The sequence below is a fragment of the Cervus elaphus genome, chromosome 24 (assembly GCF_910594005.1).
Source record: "Cervus elaphus chromosome 24, mCerEla1.1, whole genome shotgun sequence".
Taxonomy (NCBI): Eukaryota; Metazoa; Chordata; class Mammalia; order Artiodactyla; family Cervidae; genus Cervus; species Cervus elaphus.
The window spans coordinates 26,711,629-26,738,087 of NC_057838.1; the positions used below are offsets into that span (position 1 = coordinate 26,711,629).

Genomic DNA, 26,459 nt, shown 5'->3' on the forward strand with positions numbered 1-26,459 from the left:
TTTTTCCACCCAGTTATACATACATACTGAGTCATGAGAGAAGTCTCAACAAATTCCAAAGACTTAAAATCATACATACATCATTCCCTCCATCCACAATACCATGAAACTAAAAACAATAATAAAAAGTTTTTTTAAAAAAAGACAGGTATTAAATGAGAAAGACACATAAGAGCTATAGAATTTGTTAAGTCTACAAAGCATGTAATGGGATAGAACAGTTAAAGGAACATGACAATTTCCACAGAAGTCCAACCAGTGTGAACTGTAGAGCCCCGTGGAGCTTCCCCCCTAAGAGTATCTGCCACAGGAGAAGCGGAGGTGCAGACCTCACTCTGGCAGGGAGCAGGCCACGCTTGGTGCCTCTGACCTCACCAAGAGTCAGGAAACTGATCTACTCCCGTGCTCAGAAAAAAACTCAGGATTGCTTCTTTATGCCATTCTCAAAGCTTCGCTTTAAGACACATGAGGCAACTCCATACTTGGTAAGCCCTATTGCATTCTACTAATATCAGCATTCCAAATATTATGAATAGTGATATTAAAAAGAAAACCACAAAAAAAGCCTGCATCATTCCTATTCCCCATACACATTGCCCACTTTCACTATATAAAGGCAAGGGGAATGGTGCATACCTACAGAGAACCCAATATTGATGGCACACACATTCTTTATTAGGAAGATTAAACTTAAAACTGTGACAGTAACAAAAACAGAAAATGGAGCTGTACAGTTTAACTTCTATCCAATATCAAGAGAATTTAACTTCTCTGTCCTCGTTTTAGATAACTAGTGTCCAAAAACACTTCAAAGATAATACACATAATGACTAATATCTCTATACTTTCTAATTCAAGCCCTGTCTTTTTCTAATTAAATACATAAGCAATTTACCACTAGCTTTCTTTTTTAAGAGCACTAATTAAAAACTGAAAATTCAATTTCCTCTTAAAAGAAACTTGTTACATCGAAATTGTCTAATAAGCTATTGTTCAGAAATGAATAATTAAGCCAAGGATTTATTATTTGAGCCTCACATTTTAACATATGCCAGGTGTCAGTTCAGCACCCATAATTATATACAGACTATTATGCAAGTTATTTAAAAAAGATGAGGTTGATTAGATACAAATGCATAAAATTAATCTCCTTTAAACATGTGGAAACACTCTAGGTGCTATTTTCAGCTTCTATGTGCACTGTACAGTAGGTTGCTACCTATCCAGATAAAAATAACTACCTTCAAGGAAAGTCAGCTTTCTCAGCCTCCCTATTTCATGAACATACTGAACATATGCCACGTGAGTTCAATGCCAAACATTCCCAGGATCAATACAGTGATGATACCAAGTACATAATTTGTCTTTGCTATTATAATCATTGGAAGGACTGATGCTGAAGCTCCAATACTTTGGCCACCTGATATGAAGAGCCAGTGGCCTTCACTGGAAAAGATCCTGATGCTGGGAAAGATTGATTGCAAGAGGAGAAGGGGGAGACAGAGGATGAGATGGTTGGATGGCATCATTGATACAATGGACATGAGTTTGAGCAAATTCAGGGAGATATCGAAGACTAGGGAAGCCTGGCATGCTAAAGTTCATAGGGTTGCAAAGAGTTGGACACAACTTAGTGACTGAAAAACAACAAACATGAGGGTCAGAGCAGTGGAATGCAAAGCCAGCAAAGAGAGCCCAAGTCAGGAGCACGTGGAAGATCAACCAGCAAGGTACCTTTCTCCACACAAGACATCAGGTGGGGCTCCAACTACCAAACTACTCCAGAGTGGCACACCTGGGATTCAAATCCACATCCTCTGACTCCCAGCTCAAAGTCTCCAAAATGCCAACACCAAGTCGAAACAATGACCCAGTGTCATCACAGACACCTTTTCTTCTATACTGCCACGCTCTCTTTAAAAGTTATACCAGAGAGACTTCCTTGGCGGTCCAGGATTCATAACAAACAATCCGCTTTCCAATGCAGGGGACAAGGATTCGATCCCTGGTTATGGAACTAAGATCTCACATCCTACAGGGCAACTAAGTCCAAGTGCCACAACCTAGGCCCAGTACAGCCAAAATAAAAACAAATTTTTTTAAAAATAAAAAGTTATACCAGATTTTTTTTTTTTTTGGCATGTTCCACCCTAAGTCTCTCACTCTAAACATTTCCCTCTTTCCACCTGAGCATTTACGTCTGTAACAAGATCAAAACCACTTGACTCACATTTCTACTATCATTGTTAAAATTACAGAAATCATAACAAGTTGACCTGTTTGGAAAACAAGGTCATTATCTCTTAGGTAATCTTTTGAAAAAAACAAAGTTTACTGAACACTATTTAAATAAACTCGCAACAGTCCCAGAATAAGACTACCTTTCTCTCTCAAAGTGCATCCTACAATTTGCCACAGGATAAGATATGTCTGTGGGCAAATAAATTTGAAAACATCGTATACAATATGCTCCCATGTGGATTCATTAAAAGTTCTGAAAAGTACTAAATACAAATGAAACCATTCAACTTTGCTTAACCCAATGTGTCCCAATGTATTTGACTAGGAAACCCTTATCACAGAACATGTAGGAAAATCCCTTGGCAAAGTTAGTTATCTATGCACCAGAAACACAAACAAAATTTATAATTTAAAACTAAAATTGTCTTCTAAGAAATTTACATATGAGTTAAAACAAAAAAGTACAATTCCCATACCACATTTTTCTCAATGCACAGATTAGAAGGAAAAGGCGTAAAAATCAGAATCAATGGCCCATTTTCAATAAGGCACATTACTAAGTTTTCAAAGTATAAAAAGGCTAATAAGTTAGGCAGAAAATATCAATATATTTAAGAACAGAAACAGCACAACAATGTTAATGTTCTTAATACCACTGAACTATATGCTTAATAGCTAAGATGGAACATATTATATATATATTTTACCACAATTTAAAAACATGAAAGAGAAATAGAATAGACATTCTTAATCTATACAGTAATGCAACTTTGTTATTGTAACAAAAGAAAAAAGAGGCAATAAAATTCCACCCATCTGAAAAAGTTTAAACCATCCCATAAAAAACCCTGGACCAAGAAAAAAGTTTAAACTAGGGATTATCTATAAAATAACAATAATGGAAACACTACATGTCAAAATAATGGGACACAGCTAACACTAGGTTGAGAAGGAAGTTGATAGTCTTAAGCATCTTAATCACTACACAAGAGAAGGGAAGAAAACAAAAATGTAGTTACAAAACAGCAAGAAATGGCATACTAAACCAGAGATTAAAAAAATTCATTTTCCTATTCCTCATAAATGAAGACAGGGCAGTATCTTAATCATCTCTGCCTCTCCTGTATCCAGCCAGCACATAATATGTTTCATAAATGCTACCTCTAAAGAATGGGAGCTGTATCTGAGAGAGTTGACTTAGCAGTGAATTAAATACATTAGCAGAATGTCATGGAGAATCCAAAGGAACTACAATCATCTTATTTCAGTGTTTTTTAAACCAAATATGTCATTCTCTTGTTAGTCTTCTCATTGAGTATGCCTTCCATTTTCACTACTATCAATCCTCCTTAAGTTTATTCACAGACGTATATACTCTCAATCAAGGTACCAACAGGTGACCTTGCATGTAATTTTTAGAATCAACTTTTCAAGTAAAAAGAACGTTAAAAAGGAGCTCAGAAACTCATGAAAAAGATTACAATGGTAACAAAAAAATGTCACTGTGACTTTTCAAAATTATTAAAAAATAAAGACAATTAATTTAAACAGTGTGGCACAGATAACTGCCCAACAGAACTAATGACAGCCCAAGAAGAGACATGCACACAGACACGGCAGAGCTGACAGCAAAGTCGTGGGGAGAAGACGGACTTCTCGTTCAATGATGCTGGCCTAACTGATTCATTTTAAAAACAGCACTGGACCCACACGTATCACCACACACAGACACACAGAACAATTACAAATAAATTAAGCTTCTAAACAGAAAAAAGGGAAAAACAAAACTTGTAGAAGAATATGTAACATGGGCGTCCCTCGTGGCTCAATGGTAAAGAATCCGTCTGCCCATGCAGGAGACACAGGTTGGATCCCTGACCCGGGAAGGTCCCACATGCCTCGGGGCAGCTAGGACCACGCACCACAATTACCGAGCCTGAGCTCTAGAGCCCAGGACGCAACAACGGAGCCCACATGCTCTGGAGCCCGTGCTCCACAACGAGAAGCCGCCAGAGTGAGAAGCCTGCAGCCGCAACTGGAGAGGAGGCCCCGCTCGCTGCAGCTAGAGGAAGCCTGCGCAGCAGCGAAGAGCCAGCACAGCCAAAAATAAAGCCAGTGAAAGTGAGAGTCACTCAGTCCCGACCGACTCTGCAAATTCTCCAGGCCAGAATACTACAGTGGGTAGCCTTTCCCTGCTTCAGGGGCTCTTCCCAACCCAGGGATCAAATCCAGGTCTCCCGCATTGCAGGCGGATTCTTCACCAGCTGAGCCACAAGGGAAGCCCAAGAATACTGGAGTGGGGAGCCTATCCCTTCTCCAGCAGATCTTCCTGACCCAGGAATCAAACCGGGGTGTCCTGCATTGCAGGCAGATTCTTTACCAACTGGGCTATCAGGGAAGCCCAAAAATAAAAGTACACACAAAAACTTATTTATTTTTGGGCTTCCCTGATAGCATCACCGACTCAATGGACATGGGTTTGGGTGGACTCCGGGAGTTGGTGATGGACAGGGAGGCCTGGCGTGCTGCAGTTCATGGGGTCACAAAGAGTCGGACACGACTAAGCGACTGAACTGAACTAATACACACAAAAAAGAATATGTAACAGCACATCTTAGTGTTAGATTACCATCTCATGGATGGATCAATTTCTATTAAAATTAAGAACTTCTGTTTAGCCACAGATACTATAAAGAAAATGAAAAGACCAAACATCTTATGGATTGATAAATATCTATTAAAATTAAGAACTTCTGCTTAGCAACAGACACTGTAAAGAAAACTAAAAGATCAAACACAAAATAGAAAAGTATCTGGGACTCGTGTAAACAACAAAAGATTGATATCCAGAATACATAAAAGAAATTTCTGTGGGTCGAATACCATGACATCTGAATTTTTTCAAACATCTCAGAAAATAAACAAATGAATAAATAATAAATACACATATATGGATATATATACATACACACATCTTAAAACAAAGCAAAGAAGGCAAATATATTAACAGCTGATGGAAATAAAGGCCATTAGTTTTCTTTCCTTTTCGAATACTTGAAATATTTTATAGTAATAGCTGGTGGAGGCAGGGCAGAAGGATGATGGTATGCAGAATTCCTACAAAGCATCAGAAGAAACTGGCTTAAGACTTGATAATCATTTTCAAAACAGGAAATTCCAAAAACCAAGATAAACAGAAAAAGATGGTCATCCTCATTAGTAATCAAGAAAATGCATATTAAAACGACACTGAGGAAACAATTTAATGCTCATGAGATTGTCAAAAATTTAAACTGTGACTCTATCAAATGTTCAAGGATATGTGGGTTAATGGATACTCCTATATAAACTGATACACGTGTGTGCCTCTGTTCCTGTATTGAGGCATACACCAACACACTACTCAGTGGTACCGATGAGCTACACTTTACACAATCAACATGGATCAATCTCAACCTAACTTTAAGCAAAAGAAAGAAAAATTAGGTCTCAAAAGAACATGGTGCCAATCTATTTATACAGAGTTCAACATTTAGAATCAATCAATCTAGTATTTAGCAATACACTCAAAAAGGGAAACAAAATAAAGAAAAATTTGCGAAAAGAAAAAAATTTAAGAAAAACAAGAAAACCTTGGTGAAGTTTATCACCAAAGTCAGAAGAGCAATTACTCCTTGAAAGAAAGTACAAATTTCAATCCAGAAGAGATGGAGAAGAATTCTCTAAGCAACCAGCCTTTTGCTTTTTAACAGTGAGTCAGAGCACTTTTAACCACATCCATACAATCCATATAATCTTCTGTAAGAAAAGAACTTACTTTCAGAAATACCAGTAGGAGCTGGGAAAACAGTTTTCTACATTAAAAAATTAAATCATCGAAGACAAGTGGCTTAAAAATTATTTTACCTTCAACTATGTCCTGAATACATTAGACAAATTTGCTCAAGAAATGCTACAACTGAATTATCTTTGAAAAGACAAATCCTTTTTTAGGGGGAATGTTCACCTCTGAATTTGTCATTTTTTAGTGTATGTGCTGCCAAAGCATACACTAAAACGTCTTCCAAATATATAAAATTCTCACAAATTAGAGAGCTCTAGACTTTCTTCCCTCTTCATGAAAAATATACAAAACCTGACACACATACCAAGAGAGAATAAAAAACAAGTGTGTATATTCACTGTTAACTCTATCATTATATCATTAGCCATTTCATTATGTTACAACTAACAATACACATGCATAGCAAACATTCTTCATACTAAGCACTCAATGACAAATACAGGAGGGGTTGGGGAGGACATATGTAATAAAGGACACCACCTCATGGGTTAGAACTGACCATCTTTCACTCAGCATTAATCTAAGTTTTACAAATTAAAGATACAAAGTTCTAAAACTTTCTTTACACCATTTAAAAAATTCCTGGAAGACTCCTTTCTCCTTTGAGCTCCTGTATTTTGTTCTTTGGCATGAACGCACTTGACAGATCCCACTTTATAAAAGTTTCATCTCATCTCCCACAACAGGTAGATGTGTGCATGAACATAAAGTCCTCCTTCTTCATCGTGTGCCCCCTGGGTGTGCCTAGCTTGAGGCCTTGAATGATAAACCCAAACATGTCTTTTGACTACAGATAAAGATAACTTAATTCTCATATTGTTGATCCAACACAGTTCACTGGCTTCATGCATACCCCACAGGGACAACTGACTACGCATTCACCCTACAGGCTGGGACGTGCTCCCGGTGCCTTTCTGGATCACTAGGGGAAAACTGAAGAGATTTTTCTGTACTTGGAACATCATTCCATTACCATAACATGCATGAAGTAATGAACTCAAAAGGAAGATGTTTGTTTTGACATTTTTTTTTTCATTCCTTAAGGAATGCTTTTAGCCTATGGCTGTGCCTTGGGTGAGACAATGTCAAGGTTTAAAGAAAACAGAAAAACGCCAGCCTTTGAGGTCAGTTATAAAACCTCCTCACAGTCACACACAGGAGCTACTTATGCAAGTTGGCTGGTTGGCCAGCTGGCTGGTTTTCAGCCATTAACAGTAGTAAGAGAAGGGATGTGCATAAGCTGAAGAAACCACATCACATAATAACGACTAGTTAATATTAAAATCAATGGATGCTGGTGGCAGCTTCCTTGTTTCTGAACCACAAAATGGCAACATGACAAGATAATCACTGGGCTATCGAGGCTGGCAGAAAATTCCCTACATACACCTGGCTTACTAAACTGAGTTACTGGTAATTGGAAGGGGTGGGGGGATTAAGGGTATGTTATTGAGAGCTACTTAGGTCGTTCATATTTGCTATCGTCTCTTTAAAAGCAAGACATTTAAACAAGTGAATGTGAGTTGGTTTTTTCACTTGCTCCACTGTAGGTCACGGCTCACGGTGGCTTGTCGGGATTATTTAAATTCAGGAGCGGTGCAGTGCTTGCTTGACAGGCTCCTCCACCGCTGCAGGCTACAATCCTCACACAGCGCCTGAAGGGTTATTACAATTGCAGGCGTCCACAGAGGACAACAAAGGAGCCTTACCCCTTCCCGAAGGCACCTCATTAGCACCGTGTATGCAGCCAAGGGGACAGCCCAGCATTCTCGGGGGTTCTTTTTTTTTTCTTCCTAAAAATGAAGGAAAAGGAAAAGCAGTGAGGCTAAGGCACAGAAGACGTTAACCCTTTCAAGAAAAAAAGGCTAAGTTTCATACGGACAAATGACGCAGAACTTCTTAACATCCTACTGCAAGTACTACTTACAACCTGCCAACTACGACCTGATGAGGCGCCTTTACTGCAGATACATACAAAGCATTTCTTCTGTTTCCCAGTATGTCACACATGATGTTGATAAGCTCCCCTCAGCAACAGCTGGATGGAAAGGACCAAGGGATGACAGCATGATCTGGTGGATAGAGAAACCACTCCCCATCGATAACCACAGATTACGACATACATACTTCTACCTAAAGGTGTGACATTATGTGGAATGACTTGAAAGCACAGAACATGCAGTTTGGAGTAGTATCTCTGGATAATCCATAGGAACAAGGAAAACGCAGGACACTACCTAGCAAGATGAGGCTCAACAAAACCAAGTAACTAGGATCAGTGAGTACACTGACTTTAAGGATATCAGGAACAATTCTTTCACAGAAGAACTAAGTTAGAAAAATAACCACAAGAACTCTCCTGGAACCTAACACATAAAGTCACAGAATCAATCCGGGGCCACAGAGAAAGGTGAGAAAAAACACACACACTCTGGTTATAGCAGAAGAAAGGAGGTTCTGCTTAGACAGACTATTTCTGTTTTAAGATTGTCCAAATGTTAGAAGTGGTACCTTACCGATACAAAAGTACTTAATACCCATGATGACAATTGTGACTCATTAACACTGTACCCTTAATCATAAAATGCCATACATGGTCATAATCTAGCCATTATCAACCGGAGCTGCTCCAGCTCAAAAATCACTCGTTCAGCACCCAATTTAACTTTCAAACACAACGTGCCTCCCTTTCAGCTCATTTATTCACGACATCCACCACAACCTTTCCTTAACGTCCCTGGACCCTACTTCCCATGTTCCTCGCCCTTTTTCTTTACCCCAGTCTATCCCCTACCCACCTTGGCTGCCACTGAGATTCCTGGCCTATAATTTAATCACTCTTGACAAAGGCCTGAAGGACCTCATCCTGTGGAGTTCCATTGTCTCAGGTCTGGGGAAACTCAGGCTTACCGGAAGGCAGTGGCTTGTATTCTCCAGGCCTGCAGTCAGACAGCTGGGCTCTGGGAGGTGTGGCAGCAAAAACACAGACTCCAAGAGTGACGTAGGATGGGGAAGCCTGGGGACCTTCCACGCCACTCACCAGGCCTGCTCTCTCTGATCCAGTCCCTCTCCTGAAGAACTACAGCATTTCAACCCATTGCCCTCCCAAAACTTCGCTTTTCCTCTTCACAGAGATCATGAGAGTCACGAGAGAGGAACCACGCGCTCACCTCCACCTGTAGCTGGCTGCTGCTCACACCCTGGGTCACAGCAGGGCAGGTTCCTCCACTCCTTCCACGTGGGCTAACAAGTCCCCTCCCGCTCTTCTTCCTTCAGGGTCACTAGCTTCTGGACTATCCCTCACTGCTCCTAAGTGTTCAACGTCGTGTCTCCATGGGATCCTTCCCATTCCCACCAGACTCACTGTCATCTCCCATTTTCAAAACAGCCCGTCACCCCACATCCCTCTGCTCTTTCCCATGGTGATGCTCACTTTCCACTGACTTCCTCAGGATCCCATGTCCCTCTAAATCCTCAACACACAGCAGTCTGATTTCTTCTGCCTCCCCCTCCATGTTAAATAAATACACAAAACAGCTCTTGTTGGGTTCCCAGTGACTTCTGTATCCACTCAAACCAGGAGACTCTTTGTAGGTCCTTTTTCTTGGACCTTAAGCTCCACATTCAGCCCTATAAACTCTTTTCTGAAATGCCCACTCCTCTCCTGATTTTGCTCCTACTTCACTTACTCACAGTTAGGGTGCAGAAGCTTCTCTTACAATCCTCCCATCTATTTTCCACATTGAAACCAGAGTTATCCTTGTGGCACTTAAGTGAGATGACATCCTTACCTTTTTTAAAACTCTTAACCAGCTTCCTCTTGCTCTTAGGATCAAAACCCAGGCCCCCAACTTGGCCGAGGAGCCCTCCAAGACACATCCCTGTCTCCTGCAGCCCTGCTCACTTCCCTCCTGGACCACTGGCCATGCTGCAGTTCATGAGTGAAAAAAAGCACCTACTGTGTGCCAACAACTCTTCTAAACAACAGTCATGCAGCTGTGAGCAAGACAGACAAATGTTCTATCTTAACAGTATTCAGTGGGGCGGGCGGCGGACAAAAAAATTTTTTTAAGTAAACAAAATAAACAAGGCAAGACAGTCCTGCAAGCTATAAAGCAAAGCACAGCTGGCCAAGGGGTTAGAGGAAGCCTGTATGCAAAGGGCTTCATCTCACAGTTCTCAGGTTCAGGAGGAGGCTCTCTGCAGAAATCCATGCAAGAGGAGAGGAACGGCAGACATCTGCAGGTAAACACTGTGAGCAGGAAGAAACGCGAATGCACAAGCGTGGTGGCAGGATCAGCGTGTAGGGGGTCCAAGGGCCCATGGGGAGGTCAGTGAGGCTGGAAGGAGGAAGCGGCTAAGAGGGTAGTGAGGACAAAGGTCATACGGGAACTGAGGAGCAGCGCCCAAGGCCCAGAGGTGACTAGAGGGTTTTAGCTGTGGCAGCAGGAAGACAGGGAGCAGGGAGAGCTCTAGGAGTGACAACCGTGGCGTCTTCTGTGTCTCCACAGGCTCCTCCAGCTCAGGTCTGGGGAAGAAACTGCGGTGCACACAAGAGTGACGCAACGAGACCACCTGGGACTTCTTACAGCAGGCCAGGTGACAGAAGGAGAAGTGCTGGACCAAGAGAGACAAAACACGCCAACACCTGGACTCTAGCTCATTATGTATCCTTGACAAAAGGAAGGAAAAAATGCACAAACTAAGATGTGCTGTCTCACACATTCCTCTGCAGAATCACGGTCTGGACTGCTGTCCTCAATCTCATAACCTTGGGGTGTTATCAGAGAGCCAAAGGTCAGGACTCCAGTCTCTATGTTATACACGATATGTATGTATGCACGTATGTATGTATGCGGGTATGTGTATACATATATCAATCACTTCAGGTCAGTTCCAGTAGGTCAGCACTGCCCTGAGACATTAAGGTTTACCTACATTCAAAGTTACAAGGCCACAAAACACTCTCATCCCACGAAACATTAGTGATTTTTGTGGATGTAGCTTCCTGTCGTTAGTTCAGCTCAGTTCAGTTGCTCAGTCGTGTCTTGACTCTTTGCAACCCCATGGACTGCAGCACGCCAGGCTTCCCTGTCCATCACCAACTGCCGGAGCTTACTCAAACTTATGTCCATCACGTCAGTGATGCCTTCCAACCATCTCATCCTCTGTCATCCCCTTCTCCTCCCACCTTTAATCTTTCCCAGCATCAGGGTCTTTTCCAATGAGTCAGTTCTTTGCATCAGGTGGGCAAGGTACTGGAGTTTCAGCTTCAGCATCAGTCCTTCCAATGAATATTCAGGACTAATTTCCTTTAGGATGGACTGGCTGGATCTCCCTGCAGTCCAAGGGACTCTCAAGAGTCTTCAACACCACAGTTCAAAAGTATCAATTCTTCGGCACTCAGCTTTCTTCACAATCCAACTTTCACATCCATACATGACCACTGGAAAAACCATAGCCTTGACTAGATGGACCTTTGTTGGTAAAGTAATGTCTCTGCTTTTTAATATGCTGTCTAGGTTGGTCATAACTTTCCTTCCAAGGAGTAAGTGTCTTTTAATTTCATGGCTGCAATCACCATCTGCAGTGATTTTGGAGCCCAGAAAATAAAGTCTCTCACTGTTTCCCTTGTTTCCCCATCTATTTGCCATGAAGTGATGCAACCGGATGCCATGATCTTAGTTTTCTGAATGCTGAGGTTTAAGACAACTTTTTCACCCTCCTCTTTCACTTTCATCAAGAGGCTCTTTAGTTCTTCTTTGCTTTCTGCCATATCATTAATATGTGGTCAAACGTCATGGCCACAGAATCATCCCTATGCTAAAATAGCCTAGCTTATATCCAATTAAAGTAAGTGCCAAGGGAAATGATTCTTCACATCTACTTTCAGAAATAAATAAAAATGTGATTCTGTATCATTCCCTTTATAGAAGACTCTAAAAAATGCAAACTAGTCTTTGTGACAGAAGGCAAATCAGTGGTTGCCTGGGGACTGGGAGAGGGGCAGGAAGAAGGGATTATCAAGGGTGTTCAGGAAAACTTTTGGAGGCGATGGAGATTTTCATTATCTTGACTGTGGTGATGGTTGCACAGATGTATACACATATTAGCACTGACCAAACTGCCATCTTTAAACATGTGCAGTTTATGGTATGCCAACTATACCTCAATTAAGCTGAGTGAAAAGGTTAAAAAAAAACACATTCACAACAAGAGTTGGACTGGACTCCCATCCCTGATAAGATGGCAGACAAGATACCTGACCACTCTTCTAAGGAAAGCAGTTTTACTCTGCATCCTTAAAATGCCTCAGAGAGCTGACAAAAAAACAAAGAATAATCAAGCCAAAAATTAGCTGCAAGCATGAAGGGATAAACACATCACTGAAGTTTGCTTCCATTCTCCAAGCCTGCAGAACTTGCTAACTTTGAGGTTTGATGTCAAGGCCTCAAGGGCCCAAGGTAAGAATAAAGTTGACAGAAACTCTCCAGCCCCATCCCCAAAGAACCACAAGGAAAGCTGTCTTTCACAAAACTTAGCACACAAGACAATGTTCCAGTGCAAGAGGAGGGAGGGAGGGAGCTCTAAATACTAATTGAAGAAGACATCCATTTTAATTATTAAGAATTAGCTCCAGTGTATAAACCTCCATATACTTTTTAATACTGTGTAATATTAAATGAAAAACGTTGTTCTACTTGTTATATAAAATGAGACAAAGTAAGAATCTACATTTCTGCTTTCTCATTTGGGCAAAAAATAACTGTAAGTACAAGTAAGAAAGAAACTGCAATGGTTATTTACTGGGGAACTACACAGAAGTGGACAAAAAAAGAAAAGAGACCACAGGCTGTGTACCTTTCTATACTTCCAAGTTTTGTAGTTTCATGAATGTGATATCTCTTCAAAATATAAAATTATCTGAGAATAAACTCAACTAAGTGAAATACACAAAAAGCTTTATGAGTTAAACAACTTACATTAAAAAATTTGTAATATAAATATACGGAAACATGTTTTTGTGCATTAAAGGACAACATACCATAAATGTACTAATACTCTAATAGACTCAGCACAATTCCAAACATGTATTAGAAGACTCAAAATCATAAAGATATCAGTACTTCTGCATAGTCGATGCTGTTTTCAAAAGACGATTTCAAAATTGGACAATCTGATTCTAAAATTTATTTTGACATGCAAATGACCAGGTAGAGTCAAGACATTTATGAAAAGGAAGAATGAGGAGGAGAGATTTGTTGTACCAGCTATCAATACTAAATATGGAACTAAGTGATTTTAAATACTGATGTTTTCTAGTAATTACTCTAATCGTCTCAGAATGATGATTATCCAGACAGTCAACTTAGATACTAAAGATACTTAGGTTATATAACACTTAAGCAAGTTCTAGAACCAAAACAAGTGGAAACAAAGAACTTTTGATTAACTTATAATGTACTGGCACTCATTTAAAAGAGAGCATCACATGAAATCAATGACTCATAATGTATCTATATCTACTCAACATATTCCCCCAAAGAGAGGCCAAAACCTGCAGTCACAAGCTCTCACCACCATGTTATTAATAACAGCATGTGTATTAGTCACTCATTGTGTCCAACTCTTTGCAACTTCATGGCTCCTCTGTCCATGGACTTCTCCAGGCAAGAATTCTGGAGTGGCTTGCCATTCCCTTCTCCAGGGGATCTTCCTGACCCAAGGACTGAACCCATGCCTCCTGCATTGCAGGTTCTTTACCATCTGAGCCATCAGGGAAGCTTCCAGGTGGCACTAGTAGTAAAGAACCCGCCTGTCAATGCAGGTGGAAGTAAGAGACACAGCTTCAATCTTTGGGTTGGGAAGATTCCCCGGAGCGGGGTATGGCAAGCCACTCCAGTATTCTTGCCTGGAGAATGGACAGAGGAGTCTGGTGCACTATGGTCCACAGGATTGTAAAGAGTCAGACACAACTGAAGCAACTTAGCACGCACGCACGCACATGTGAAAAGGTCATCTCTTGAGCTGCTGGAAGAGGGTGTTTGCTATGACCAGTGCGTTCTCTTTGCAAGACTCTGTGAGCCTTTGCCCTGCTTCATTTTGTACTCCAAGGCCAAACTTGGTGCTCTCAGTAGGTAAGTTCATTTCACTGGGTACGTTTGTATCTGCCTTGGCAAACTCCAGGAGATGCACGCTATACACACACCCTACTGTGTGTATATTTACACACAGTGTTTTAAATATCAATGGTGTTTTTATACTGGAAGAATCAATGATATCTTCTTGCCTAGAGGAGTCAAAGATGGCAGCAACCTGGGGACACTTTTGTGGGGAGGGGTGCGGTAGGGGCTCTGGTCCGTTGGCTTTAAAATACAGCTTGAGACTCTCCTACACTTTAAAGAAAAAGGGGCACTGGGAAAGAGGAAAGACTGACCAGGAGAGAGAGAAGAGTCAGAAAGACACCAAGAGCCTCTCCCCTCCACAGGCAAAATTTTCACTGAATTCCTTACATGTGCCCAAAGAGGTAAAATCAAAACACTTTGATATTAACACTTATCAGCCAGGAAATGTCAGAACACATCAGAGAGCAACAGAGTCAACCAGATAGTCTTACCTCGGTGGCGATAAGATAGATCAGCTCTCCCAGGGTTGGTAAAAGGCACTGTTTTAATTTGCTGTTCCTGAAATTTTCCCTGATTAATTCAGTTAAAAGAGTGATTGCCTGAAAAGAAGGGAAAAAAATGTGTATTATTTCATGCATACCTCTCAGTTCTTTACCCTATATGTAACAGGAAAAACATTCCACAAAATTCATCTGACCTTTTTAACAACTGGTCTACAAATGATTTTCAATATATGGACCTTATTCCTGAAGAAAAAATAGGAACTCTCTGGACGATGATGTAAATTAGTTGTTGTTCAGGCACCAAGTCATGTCAGACTCTTCACAACCCCATGGACTGTAGCAGGCCAGCTTCCCTGTCCCTCACCATCTCCTGGAGTTTGCCAAAGCAGATACAAACATACCCCGTGAAATAAACTTACCTACTTATCGCACCAAGTTTGGCCCTGGAGTACAAAATGAAGCAGGGAAAAGACTCACAGAGTGTTGCAAAGAGAACGCACTCGTTATAGCAAACACCCTCTCCCAACAACACAAGAGACGACCCTAAACATGGATGTCACCAGCCAGTCAATACCAAAATCAGATTGATTATATTCTTTGCAGCCGAAGATGGAGCTCTATACAATCAGCAAAAACAAGACCGAGAGGTGACTGTAGCTCAGATCATGAACCCCTTATTGCAAAATTCAGACTTAAGCTGAAGAACATAGGGAAAACCACGAGTCCATTTAGGTATGACCTAAATCAAATCCCTTTCGATTATACAGCAGAAGTGACAAATAGTTTCAAGGGATTAGATCTGATAGAGTACCTGAAGAACTATGGACAGAGGTTCACGACATTGTACAGGAGGCAGGGATCAAGACCATCCCCAAGAAAAAGAAATGCAAAAATGGCAAAATGGCTGTCTGAGGAGGCCTTACAAATAGCTGAGAAAAGAAGAGAAGCAAAAAGCAAAGGAGAAAGGGAAAGATATTCCCATTTGAATGCAGAGTTCCAAAGAATAGCAAGGAGAGATAAGAAATCCTTCCTCAGTGATCAATGCAAAGAAATAGAGGAAGACAATAGAATGGGAAAGACTCGAGATCTCTTCAAGAAAATCAGAGATACCAAGGGAACATTTCATGCAAAGATGGGCATAGTAAAGGACAGAAACGGGATGGACCTAACAGAAGCAGAAGATGTTAAGAAGAGGTGACAAGAAGACACAGAAAAACAATACAAAAAAGATCTTAATGACCCAGATAACCATGATAGTGTGATCACTCACCTAGAGTCAGACATCTTGGAGTGCAAGGTCAAGTGGGCCTTAGGGAGCATCACTACGAACAAAGCTAGTGGAGATGATGGAATTCCAGCTGAGCTATTTCAAATCCTAAAAGATGACACTGTGAAAGTGCTACACTCAATATGCCAGCAAATTTGGAAAACTCAGCAGTGGCCACAGGACTGAAAAAGGTCAGTTTTCATTTCAATCCCAAAGAAGGGCAATGCCAAAGAACGTTCAAACTACCACACAATTGCACTCATCTCACATGCTAGCAAAGCAATGCTCAAAATCCTTCAAGCTAGGCTTCAACAGTATGTGAACTGAGAAAATCCAGATGTACAAGCTGGATTTACAAAAGGCAGAGGAACCAGAGATCAAATTGCCAACATCCGTTGGATTATCGAAAAAGCAAGAGAATTCCAGAAAAACATCTACTTCTGCTTCACTGACTACACTAAAATCTTTGGCTGTGTGGATCACAACAAACTGTGGAAAATTCTTTAAGAGATGGGAATACCAGACCACCTTACCTGCCTCCTAAGAAAACTGAATGCAGGTCAAGAAGCAACAGTTAGAACTGGACATGGAACAACAGACTGGTTCCAAATTGGGAAAGGAGTATGTCAGGGCTATATATTGTCACCCCGCTTGTTTAACTTATATGCAGAATACACCATGCAAAATGTCAGGCTGGATGAAGCACAAGCTGGAATCAAGATTGCCAGGAGAAATATCAATAACCTCAGATATGCAGATGACACCACACTTATGGCAGAAAGTGAAGAAAAACTAAAGGACCTCTTGATGAAGATGAAAGAGGAGAGTGAAAAAAATGGTTTAAAATTCAACATTCAAAAAACAAAGATCATGGCATCCAGTCCCATCACTTCATGGCAAATAGATGGGGAAACAATGGAAACAGTCACAGACTTTATTTTTGGGGGCTCCAAAATCACTGCAGATGGTGACTGCAGTCATGAAATTAAAAGACACTTGCTGCTTGAAAGAAAAGCTATGCCCAACCTAGACAGCATATTAAAAAGCAGAGACATTACTTTGCCTTCAAAGTAATAGTCAAAGGTATGATTTTTCCAGTAGTCATGTATGGATGTGAGACCTGGACAAAAAAGGCTGAGTGTGGAAGAACTGATGCCTTCAAACTGGTTTCCTTGACAGTCCCTTGGACACCAAGGATATCAAACCAGTCAATCCTAAAGGAAATCAACTCTGAACATGCATTGGAAGGACTGATGCTGAAGCTGAAGCTCTTATACTTTGGCCACCTGATGCGAAGAACTGACTCATTGGAATAGACCCTGATGCTTGGAAAGACTGAAGGCAGGAAGAGAAGGGGACGACAGAGGCCAAGATGGTTGGATGGAATCACTGATTCAATGGACGTGAGTTTGAGCAAGCTCCAAGAGATGGTGAAGGACAGGGAAGCTGGCATGCTGCAGTCCACTGGGTCGCAAGGAGTCCAACACAGCTGAGTAACTGAACAGAAACAACACCTACAGCATGTATCAGTTACCACGCACTTTCACTGTATCGATGATCTTCTGCCACGCAACTGTGGCTCTGTCTTTAAAGCCAGAAAATCTAGGCTGAGAGAGTGGAAGCAACTTGCCCCACATACCATCCATGCCACTTGGAGGCTTATACTGCATTAAATTCTACATTAAATCCTGCATTCAGTTCTTATACTGCATTAAAATTTTAAGTGATTCCTTCAAAAATATGAGAGGAGCAATATTATAACAACATTTCGGTATAATTCACTTTGAAATTCTGCAGCATATTTTTTATCAGATCTAGTTAATTTTCTAGGACTCATGCAGAGAAAATCCCATGCTCCATGCCAGAATTTATACCCCAGAACACAAGGTTAATCAAATCACGCTGTGACCACAAACTAGGGCTGAATGGTTTCAGAATGATACATATAGAATGAGATGGGGGGAAAATATGTACGTAAGTAGTATGGAAACAGTGCTCTGAAAAAGTGCGACTCAAAACATGGTGCACAAACAAGATTATTTCTCATGGTGATAAGACCTAGGTTTTTAAGTTGAACATACACCAAAACACTGTGTTGCACACCTAAAACTAATACAATGTTGTATGTCAATTATATCTCGCTTTATCATTTAAAAGTTTAAAAACTGAAAGTGAGCAATTTAAAATTTTCAGAACAATGTCACAGTGTAATAATACAACATCCCAGCATGTGATCACTGGTTCTACTTTGTAAACAAGAGTGTGGACAAGTTGGAGTTGGACATCAAGCAGCTGCATGATAGTCATGCACGGGAGGAATACTTGATGTGGGGACAGTTTTGATTTATAACTGACCTACAATGAGCTATATTTTCTTGTTGCTGTTTTTCTGCCGTGCCGTGTGGCTTCCAAGACCTTAGTTCCCCAAACAGGGATTGATCCTGGGGCCACTGCAGTGAAAGCTCTGAGTTGTAACCACTGGACTGCCATGGAATTCCCTCAGTTGTATATATTTAAAGTGTATAATCAGATACATTTGACATACGCACATCCCATGTGAAATCACCACCACAATCAAGACAGCAAAACCCTCAAGTGTTTCCCCAGGTTCCCTTGGTAATCCCTCCATCCCATTACCTTTCTCTTCTCCTACCAATTTACTTTCTGTCATTAGTTTGCATTTCACATATCATGTTTTCTTCTTTTTCTGGCTTCTTTCACTTAGCATAGTGCATTTGAGATTCAGGCATGCTATTTTTATTTATTTATTCATTCATTCAGGCATGTTATTTATTCTATAATGCATTCTTTTTTATTGCTGACTACCCTTCCTCCATATAGACATAACATCTTAGGTAACCCCCACCACTTATTGCCTTACACACGGTGTGTCCCCTATATAAAATGGTTGAGGAGGAAAAAGCAATCATATACAACACATTAGCCTTTGCAGGTCATTTCTATACACAGCGTTTCTTTTCCTTTACCCTGTATTGATCAGCCATTGATCATTCATTAATATTACACTGAACCATCCGAAATTAACAATGCTCAGCCATTTTTTACCCTATGAAAACCACACACTTACCATAAAAGAGTGGATAAAGGCAAGTTTTCTAAAAAGAAAGGAAATGATTTTTTAAAAGGAACCTTGGAATATGAGGAAAGAAACAAGAACATGACAGGCAAAAATACAGGTAAATTCAATAGTTTTTCCTTCTCCTATCAAGTTTTCTAAATTAACTTTGATAGTTGAAGCAAACATTATAAAAATGCTTGATTTGGTTCTAAGTGTATTTCGAGGATATATTTTACTCACTACTGACCAGGGGATTTTTGCATAAACTAATGCCTATGGCCAACAATGTGCTATGTAAGCGAACACTGAAACATCTCTGGTCAATAACGTTAAGGTAATAAAAGACATATCAATATATCTCTGGTCAATAATATGCTAACTATATAAAACAGAGGGAGGTTAAATGGTTGAAAAAGGAGGTAAGTTTTCTATACTTCACTTGAACGGGAGAAATGATGCCACTAGACTGTGATTAAATTATATATGATATAAATATAAGCAATGTTAAAAAAGAAAAACCCAAAGATGATCTAAATAAAAGAAGGTGTATTTTTATGTATGTGTGTGGATATTTTATTTTCTATACAATATGATGTTTTGACATCTTAAACAAACCATTCTGGCTGGGGAGAGAACGACCTTCCTAGGGCCAGCCAATTCTTAGAGGTAGCTAAGGCCCAGGAAAGTGAAAAATGAAAAATGTTAGTCACTCTGTCATGTCCGACTCTTTGCAACCCCATGGACTATAGCCCACCAGGCTCCTCTGTCCGTGGAATTCTCCAGACAAGAATACTGGAGTGGGTAGCCATTCCCTTCTTCAGGGGACCTTCCTGACCCAGGGATCGAACATGGGTCTCCCACATTACAGGCAGATACTTGACAGCGTGAGCCACCAGGGAAGCGTGTCTTCAATATGCCAACCACCAAGCCCAGAACCACACCTCCTCTATCTGGTCCTTATACCTCAGAAGGCAATACTCTTCTGTCTTCATCATCCTAGGCCAGGTACCAGGCAACTCGAGACTGTCATTATTCCATAGGCTGCTGAAAGTATTCAGACCAACCAATTCTAAGCTATTCATCCTGCTCTGCCTTTCCCGTGGAAACCCCAACAAAGGGCACAGCCTACGCACTCTGGTCTTCTGCTTCCTGACCACCTTGGTGTTGTTCCACATGGCTCTGTAAGCCACCTGTCTCGAGGAGCACTAAGCATAATAAACTCTATTTTCCTGAGCCTCTGCTCTTTCTCCTCGTGTGGTCAATCCTGACTGACCATCTCATAAATGAATACAAAAAGGAGATATACTAGGTTCATAGATAGTACAACTCCCAGTGAAGATGTCAATTTCCCCCAAACTGATAGCCTGGTTTACGGAAATTCCTACCAAAATCCTACCAAGACTTTTTTGTAGATATTGACAAGATTATCCCACAATTCATGTGGGAAAACAGAAGTATCAGAATTGCCAAAATGATTTTGAAAAAGGAGAATAAAGTGGTTGAAAACTGTTCTACCTGGTTTCAAGACAGTATACACCTACAGTAATCAAGACTGTGAGACAATGTCAGAGAGACAGACTCTCAGATCAATGAACCTGAACAGAGAATTAAGAACTAGCTCCACACTGGTATGGCTGCCCACTGGCTTTTGACAAATATGCAAAGGTAGTATAAGGGAGGAAAGCCCATCTTTTCAACAAATGTTGCTGGAGCAACTGGCTTTCCACTGGAAAAATAGTAAACCTCAGCCTAAGTCTGACACTTTATACGAAGTAGTAACTCAAAATGGATCATGGACTTGAATGTAAAACAGAAAAACAGAAGTAAAATATATATATACGACATATAAAATATATATATATCATATATATAAATAAAATATATAAATACCATATATACATATATATATATGATAAAGTCTTCAGAATCTAGGTAAAGAGTAGATCTGATACCAAAAGCACAGAGACATTGTACCAGAGAAGCGATACAACTGGCAAATAAGCATATGAAAAGATGTTCAACAGTATTGACAGTTATGGAAATGCAAATTAAAACCACAATGAGCTATCATGACACCTCTTATCAAAAACAGAGTGACAATAGCAATTGCTGCTAAGGATGGGGAGAAACTGGATGGTTGACACCATCTCTGGTGGGAATGCAAAATGGTGCAGCCATGCTGGAAAATAGTTTGGCAGTTTCTCAAAAAAAACATAACAAATGAACCACTAAACATGCAGCTGCCACAGGACCTAGAAACTGCACTCATCAGCATTTATCCCAGAGAAATGAGTACTTCCATCCACACAAAACCTGTTGTTCAGTTTTACAGAAGCTTTATTTGTAACTGTCAAAACTGGAAATGATCCAGGTTATCTTTCAACAGGTAAATAAATACAGAATACTATTAAGCAATAAAACGTAACAAAATGTGCACACACGCAACAACCAGAATGAAGAGTCAGAGAATTAGGTTAAACAAAAAAGCCAACTCTGAAAGGTTATATACATCTTCAAAACGAAAGAAGTACAGAAATGAAGAACAGATTAGTCAGTCACCAGGGGTGGGAAGGAAGAGCATGAGATAGAGGGAAGTGGGTATGGTTATAAAGGGCAATAAGGGTGATCCTCGTGGTGATGAAACTGTTCTGTTCATTAACTATCTCCACGTCGACATTCTGACTGTGATATTGCCTGATAGTTCTCCAAGATGTCACCATCAGGGAAAATTAGATGAAGTACCATATATAGCTCTACACTATTTCTTACAACTGCATGTGAATCTACAATTACCCCAAAATAAAATTTTAACTTTTTCAAGTTAACCTCGTTCTAAATTCAAAACCCAGATTCAACTTTCTGTTTCACAAAATTCACAGCAGGGACATAGAGCTCTGCTCCATTTGATCATCCACTGGCCATTTGGTATCAGTAAACATCACAGGAAATTAAAACATTTTAATGCTGCAGACCCTTAAAGATATAAAACTGTCTGAACTGCCTCCAGCATAACAGAAACTGCTTTGGAACTCAATGCCTTGGAGACAGACAAACATCATATGATTTATGCTAGTAAAGTCACAGCAGCCCAATATTTCACTTGCAAAACTTAACTTTGGATACCATTAAACAATGCACAACAAGTAAATTTCCCTGCAATGTTACTGTATAGATTTTCCACTCATTCTGTAAAAATTTCAAGAAACATTAATATTAAAAAGGAAAACTGTAAGAATAACCACATAAATGACAAACACCAAGCAGGAAAAATAACTTTGCTGACTTAAGTATGACACTAAAATATGCCAATACTAAACAGAACAAAAAATGTAAATGAGATTGTTTAGTTCTTCTTCCAACTCAGAAATCCAAGTAATATGTGGATATTGTTCTTAGGCATGTTTCTCCTATAGTGTATAAAAATTTATAGTGTATAAAAATGAAACTAAAATAGGTTTTTTTAAATGGGATGGATATTCAGGTATTTTTTGGAAAATCTAAGGAAAATGAGGAGAGTGGAGGGTATCTTACTTCTAGTATTATTATGCTTTAAGGCATATCTACACAATCACTGATTCTATTACCCTAAAAGAAACTATGCTTCTGCAACCATAGGCATGACTGGTTGCTTGATTACTTCAAATAACAATAATTATTTATAATTATAAATAATAATAATAATTATAACAACAACCAAATATAATAATAGGATTGTAATCCTATTTCTTAGGTCTGTATAGTCAAAGCTATGGTTTTTCCAGTAGTCATGTATGTGGTGATAAAACTGTATAAATATGAGAGCTGAACAATAAAAAAAGGCTGAGCACTGAAGAATTGTTGCTTTTGAACTGCAGGGCTAGAGAAGACTCTTGAGAGTCCCTTGGACTGCAAAGAGATCCAACCAGTCAATCCTAAAGGAAATCAGTCCTGAATATTCATCAGAAGGACTGATGCTGAAGCTGAAGTTTCAATACTTTGGCTACCTGATTCAAAGAGCTTGCTCATTGGAAAAGACCCTGAAGTTGGGTAAGATTGACAGCAGGAGGAGAAAGAGAAGACACAGGATGAGATGGTTGGATGGCATCACTGATTCAATGGACATGAGTCTGAGCAAGCTCCAGGAGATGGTGAAGGACAGGGAAGCCTTGCATGCTGTAGTCCATGGGGTTGCAAAGAGTAGGATACAACTGAGCAACCGAACAACAACAAAATCCTATATCTTAAACTACTCTGAAGTCCTAAACTCAAAACTCATTTTACAACAACTCTGACAAGGGAAAGCCAGGCCTCTTTCAGCTTTATCTGAAACTATCAGATTGACATTAGGTCGGCTGTGCTTCAATTTCACATACCCGAACTGAGTCTCTTAGGCAGAGAGACAGAAGATGAAGAAGTTCTGCAGTTATAAAACTAATATTCTGAACTCACACAGAGTTTGCTTGCTCCTGACTCTCAAAATATAGTTTTTAAATGTCCATGTTAACAGGTATACAATTAACAGCTACAAATAGAAATTGAAATAAACTCCAGACCAAAGAGACTCGAGTGTTTTATTAGGCCAAAGGGACGTTTTTAAGCCCTATATAACTGTTCCCAATGGGAGATAAAGCAGCAGACATCACAACAACACAACCTTTCAAATTAGATAACTGTTCAGCATTCTTCCCTGTGCAAGTCCCAACCCCTCAAGCAGGAGCATTTCACAACCTCAAAGGAACAGAGAATTCCAATGGATACCACTCTGCCCAACCTTCTTCTTTCTTAGAACACCATTTTCAATGTCCCAAACACAGCTTGCTCACATAAAACATGAACCTCATAATCCTGTCTTCAATTTTATTTGTATTAAATCTCAGACTCCACCGGGAACTGCATTTCAGATCTGTAGACTTGAAACTTCAAGATCTCATTTTCAAAAGTGTTGGTTTAAAAACTGTGAGAGAGAAAACACACACTAGAAACAGATAAGAGAAGGCTGAAGAGGCAGAAACAGAAAGATGGTAAACTTATTTGAAGAGAAAAAAAAATCTGTTCTGTATCTAATAACTGGAAATACTATTGTAATGTTGCAACACTGTAAGAAGTTCTCCTAGTGACTTCTGGATATCAAAGTGGATATAATCATTAATCTCTAATTCTCTGCATATTATTGATAATTGGGTTGCTGCTGCTAAGTCACTTCAGTCGTGTCCGACTCTGTGCGACCCCAGAGATGGCAGCCCACCAGGCTCCCCCATCCCTGGGATTCTCCAGGCAAGAACACTGGGGTGGGTTGCCATTTCCTTCTCCTATATTTTGCCTATCATTTCCAAATCCCACATGCCCATAAATATCAAGTCAAGCAAACCATTCAATCTTTGATTTGGATGTTCTGACGTAAAAACTTGAGGCCAAAACAACAGCCACAAAACTCTCTTCCCCCTGGAACATACCATGACAAACACCTCATTTTAACAAATACAGAACTGGAGGGTTATCTGCATTCAAATTGGCATCTAACTCCTAAAAGTAAATAATCAGGGAGAAAAAGTCAGTACTGCTATCTTGTCACTACCCTGCAGAGGCCTAAATGTAAATAAACAACCTGGAACTGGTGGAATTTTTTATCTTGAAGACTACACACTGTCAGGAAAAGCAAATAAATGCATAAGCAGATTTCTTTAACAGCCATCAAAAAAATTTGGAAGCACTTGGTACACAAACTTTATCAAGTTCCCTGATTTTTTTTTTTTAATTAGATGTCAACAAATTTCAAAACTGCAAAAGAATGTGTCGCTTTTTGTCGCCAGTCACCCAATCCCTCTTCCTAACACCACTCAAGTTCCTTTTGAAGAAAACACCTCTCCTGAATTGTGCTTGTCTGTGTGATGCGATGACAAAGCAGGCCCTCCAAACATGGAAACTGTAAGGGCCCTGGCTCCTTCAGAAACATCTTCCCTCCTGGTCTGGTTCAATTAAAGCTAAATCAGAAATACAGACACGGATGTAGAAACCACGCCTATGGTTACCAGGGGATCAGGGGTAGGGAAAGTTATAAATTGGGAGACTGGGGTTGACATATACACACTACTATACATAAAGCAGATAACTAATAAGAAACTATTGTATAGCACAAGAAACTCTACTCAATACTCTGTAATGACCCGTATGGAAAAAGAATCTTTAAAAAAGTGGATATACGTATGTGTATAACTGATTCACTTTGCTATACACCTGAAAACACAACATTGTAAATCAACTATACTTCAATAAAAATTTTTTAAAAATAAACTACATCACTAGAGGATTTCTTTTTGTCCTTTATATCTTATGAGAGAATAAAATTTTGTGTTAATTACCGCAAAATCAGAGGTCTTTAAAAATAAAATAATAAATCAGAGTTTTATTCAAAACTAAAAAAAAAAAAGACGAGGCCACAACCTAAACAGCCAGCAAGGCCCCTGCTCAGAAACCTGAACCTTGAGTGGAGTGTCACAGAATAAACAAATCAGCTGAAGTTTACTAGCACTGGCTCCAAGCAAGACTCCAAGAGGGCCCTGCTCCAAAGGCCCTCTGGAGCTGCCAGGCCCTGACTGCTCTAATCCTTCTCTTGGAGTCTGACCTTGCTCATTTCCCCTAATAAATACACTCTATGCTCCAGTTAGGCAGTCAGCCTGCAGAGGCAGTAAACAGTACTTGTGCCATGCAGTTCCTCTCCCTTCCTGGACACATGAAAATATTTCCCAGCTCCCCCGAAGTTGGATGGGACCATGTGACTAACACTAACCAATTGGCTGAAAGTAGAAATGATGTGTGTACATGTGTGCGTGCTAAATTGTTTCAGCTGTGTCCGACTCTTTGCGACCCTGTGGACTGTAGCCTGCCAGGATCCTCTTTGTCCATGGAATTCTCTAGGCAAGAGTACTGGAGTGGGTTGCCATGCCCTCCTCCAGGGGATCTTTCCGACCCAGGAATCCACAGGCAATTTCTACTGTGTCCCTGTGTCCCAGGAAACGTGAGCATACCTGCTGGATGGAGATGAACTGCAAGCAGCTGGGGTTCTGAAGTCAGCTGCCCTCAGAGCACCCAGGCCAACAGCAAGAGAGTTCTAAAGCCTCTGAGGTTTTGATGGTTGCTATTACCACAGTATCAGCTAGTCATACCCCAACTAAGACAGAATTCTAATCATCCAATTCAGACAGACCACTTTAGTCATACATAGTAATGACAAAGTTCTAGTACCTTAAAATAATTACTGACAACACAATCAGTAAATTACTGCACCCATATCTTAGGGGAGAAGAAGATCATTTGTGTCGCAGCTAAGACCTGCCATCAACACTTGTATCATGGATCTGACACCAGAGTTGTGAAGCACCAATCACCAGAAAAGCTGTGAATGAGAAGTATACTGATAAAT

General features: G+C 40.2%; 1 protein-coding gene across 3 annotated transcripts in view; it reads right to left on the reverse strand.

Moving 5' to 3' along the window:
* Window positions 1-26,459, reverse strand: part of ULK4 (unc-51 like kinase 4) — a 496,555-nt gene that overhangs the window by 402,547 nt on the left and 67,549 nt on the right. For all 3 annotated transcript variants that reach the window (XM_043886762.1, XM_043886763.1, XM_043886761.1), the window contains exons 18-19: window positions 14,703-14,810; window positions 7,795-7,878 (exon numbers count right to left, since the gene is read on the reverse strand). In XM_043886762.1, coding sequence (XP_043742697.1) covers window positions 7,795-7,878; window positions 14,703-14,810 — 192 coding nt within the window. The remainder of the gene's footprint in view (window positions 1-7,794; window positions 7,879-14,702; window positions 14,811-26,459) is intronic.